General features: G+C 39.9%; 1 gene segment (V, D, J or C); it reads left to right on the top strand.

Moving 5' to 3' along the window:
• The first annotated feature begins 1,416 nt into the window (after nucleotides 1-1,416).
• On the top strand, nucleotides 1,417-1,971 carry LOC129622034 (T cell receptor alpha variable 13-1-like). The segment is given in 2 exon segments: nucleotides 1,417-1,468; nucleotides 1,636-1,971. Coding segments are annotated over 2 exon segments (388 nt in total).
• Nucleotides 1,972-3,625: the final 1,654 nt, after the last annotated feature.

The following is a 3,625-nucleotide window of genomic DNA, read 5'->3' as shown; positions in this document are numbered from 1 at the left end:
TGTTCTGCTAAATAGTATAAAATAATTTAGAGCTGAGCCTGTAGACAGGGTTTAGTTCAACGTCATTTTACAAAACAGAAACTAGATCCAAGATGACAGAATGAAAAATTATATAATAAAAAAATAGATCAAATGAGCTAGCAGTAGAAAGTAGAGGATAAACTGGATATCCTCACCTCCTCCTTAATGTTCTTTTCCTATCTCCTTCTTCTAGACCCTTGTTGCTGAGCAAAGAAGAGCTGTCTAATGCAAACTGCAACACTTAGCTCTCTGCCATTTAGTAATTGAATTTTAGGATACATTTCAACTGTTTCTACTGTCAGTTCTCTCAGAAAGCAAGGGGCCACTAAAACCCAGCTTAGGACACAGTCTGAGATAATAGGCAGTTGAAATGTCAAATGATCTTCTCTCTGTTACTCTCATCTTTGGCTTACAGGTTCCTATTAGAGAGAGTTTTCCTCCATAACAAGCAAATGAAAATGGTATATTGGCTGAACTTGATAGTTTCATATATATATATATGTATACACACACACATATATATTTGGTTTGTTTGTTTAGGAGAGTGAATCATGGTGCTTTTACAGTTTAAAAACTGTATATCAGGCCCATCATTGAATAAAGAGCAACAGCATCTACCTCTTTTCAGCTTATAAACAAATTCTCTATCTCAACATTCTTACTGTGCATGAGCGCTGAAGAATTGATGTTTTTGAACTATGGTGCTGGAGAAGACTCTTGAGAGTCCCGTGGACTGCAAGGAGATCCAACCAGTCCATCCTAAAGGAGATCAGTCCTGGGTGTTCATTGGAAAGACTGAGGTTGAAGCTGAAACTCCAATACTTTGGCCACCTGATGTGAAGAGCTGACTCATTTGAAAAGACCCTGATGCTGGGAAAGATTGAGGGCAGGAGGAGAAGGGGACGACAGAAGATGAGATGGTTGGATGGCATCACCGACTTGATGGACATGGGTTTGGGTGGACTCTGGCAGTTGATGATGGACAGGGAGGCCTGGCATGCTGCGGTTCATGGGGTCACAAAGAGTCGGACATGACTGAGTGACTGAACTGAACTGAATTGAGATTACTTCAATCTGAGACATAATTTGTTTGACCTTTGCAGTTTTTATGCATGTCCCTCGTAGGCACAGCCATGAAAGGACATTTAACCAGAGTTCAGTAGTTAGAGATGTGACCACCAGATGGTGGTGCACCTCTGCTGATCAGAACATGTGGAGGGTTCATGTGAGTGGGTTCTGAATGCATAGGCTTTTGGCAGAAGCAGAGCCTTTTTCTTATTGGCTGGGTAGACAATGAAAGAAACCACTAGAGAAAAGAAGGGATCACCTGGTAACAGAAGCAGGTCTCCTGGTTGGAGACTGCAGGTCCACAATTGATCCTAAATGGGAAAAACAATGAAGACACCCATTGGAGTTTTGATCACGTTCTTATGGCTGCAGCTGGACTGTGAGTTGAGGGTTTAAAGGAAACAGAGTGTATTAGTAGATATTCGTTAGACACTGAGACTGACTTTATTCAGGTTTCTTTAGTTATTGTAGAAAAGGGAAAGTAAATTGTGGAACTTAATAATCTGACAATCCTTCTCCTTCTTCTGACTTCTACTTTCTCCATAGGTGTCAGCCTTGGAATCGAGGTGGAGCAGAGTCCTTCTACCCTGAGTGTCCAGGAGGGCAACAGCTCTGTTATCACCTGCACTTATACAGACACAGCTTCAGACTACTTCCCTTGGTATAAACAAGAACCTGGGAAAGGTCCCCAGCTCCTTATAGCTATTCGTTCAAATATGGGTGAAAAAAAAAGACCAGCGACTGACTGTTTTATTGAATAAGACAGCCAAACATCTCTGCCTGCACATCGCAACCATCCAACCTGGAGACTCAGCTGTCTACTTCTGTGCAGCAAGGACACAGTGCTTCCCAGGCGCCCGCTACCTGTACTCATACTTGTGACTGGGGCAGCCCCCTTCCCTTGGTGCAGCCTTCAAAGTAGCATTTGTCATATTATGTGTCTGCAAGTGGAAACTGATGTGTTAGACAAGCAAAGAATAAGAAGGTTAGGTTCAAGATGACCCAGAAAGTATGACACATTTTATGGATAATTGCTGCTTACTGAATTCTTGAAGGGAGTTAGCATTGTTTTGTTTTGAAATTGTAAGATTGCCTTTACATTTGCCACTCACAGTCTTTTCTATAAATAACCTCTTGGTATCAATTCACAATCCTTATTATGAATGGGTTTTTTTTAATACTGTGTTTTGAAAACAGCATTTATTATTTTTCTGATTATATATTGCATGGTAATTATAGGGAAATGTGTGATATCCAATAAATATGATATTGATAATTCTGCAATCACATAATATTGTGAATATTCAGCTTGCCTTTTTAAAGAATTATTGTTACAATAGGCTTATAATGTTTTTCACTTACTATTATATGTTGAACTGAACATTCACCATTCACATAATTGATTATCAGTAGATGTTTGTTAAAGAAATAAGAAAGGGTGACTCCTGCAATGCAGGAGACCCTGGTTCAATTCCTGGGTTGGGAAGATCTGCTGGAGAAAACATAGGCTACCCACTGCAGTATTCTTGTGCTTTGCTTGTGGCTCAGCTGGTGAAGAATCCACCTGCAATGTGGGAGAGCTGGGTTCAATTGCTGGGTTGAGAAGATCCCCTGGAGAAGGGAAAGGCTACCCACTCCAGTACTGTGGCCTGGAGAATTCCATGGGCTGTATAGTCCATGGGGTCACAAAGAGTCAGACATGATGAGCGACTTTCGCTTTTACTTTAACAGGCATACATGATATATAAACTGTGTTAAAAACCTATAACCTCCACTGCAAGTATACTTTTTGCAATTTAATGTATCCAAGATAGATCCACAAGTTCAGCTACTTCGTTAATTTTGTTTTTGCTAATGATTGGTTTAAAAAGGAGTTTAGAATAGTTATTACATAGACAGCCTGGTATTGTTTCTTTTCAATATTTAAAGATAAGATTATTTTAAAGCACATTAATTCACATTTGGTATGAGAGTGTTAAAAAAATCTGCTCATGATATGAAGGTATTTTGAATAGCAGAGGTGCTATCAGGAGAACCTTTCACTGAGAAGGGTAACAAAGTTGAATAACCTGAGGGGAAATTAATATTTTATATTAGTCAACTGATTAGTAGAAAAAGGTTGGGGGTTTTAGGTAGGAGAACAATTTGTGCTATGTGTCGTACTATCCAATTTAATGGAGATTCCAGGGCAGGATCTGAAAAAACTTCAACCAGTTTAGCTGAGGCTGTGATTACTTTGAGATAAGAAGGTAAGTTCTGTTCAATTTTAAGGGGTAGACCACTGTAGGTAACAGCCCTCTGCTGTTTGCCATTGTCAACTAAAAAGATGCACAACGTGAGAGTAGAGAGCTCAGTTTTACTTGGTGCAAAATGAGGACTGCAGCCAGGGAGACCGAATCTCAGATAGCTCTGAGAGACTGCTCCAAGAAGTAGCAGGGGAAAGTCAATATTTAAGATTTTGGTGAAGGGGGAATTCAATGCAATCAAGTGCTTACTTTACAAAAGATTTTCTTCTAGTCACAAGGAGCTGACGTCA

This window comes from Bubalus kerabau, chromosome 10 (assembly GCF_029407905.1).
Source record: "Bubalus kerabau isolate K-KA32 ecotype Philippines breed swamp buffalo chromosome 10, PCC_UOA_SB_1v2, whole genome shotgun sequence".
NCBI classification, from domain to species: Eukaryota; Metazoa; Chordata; class Mammalia; order Artiodactyla; family Bovidae; genus Bubalus; species Bubalus kerabau.
This window is presented reverse-complemented; position numbering and strand designations above follow the sequence as displayed.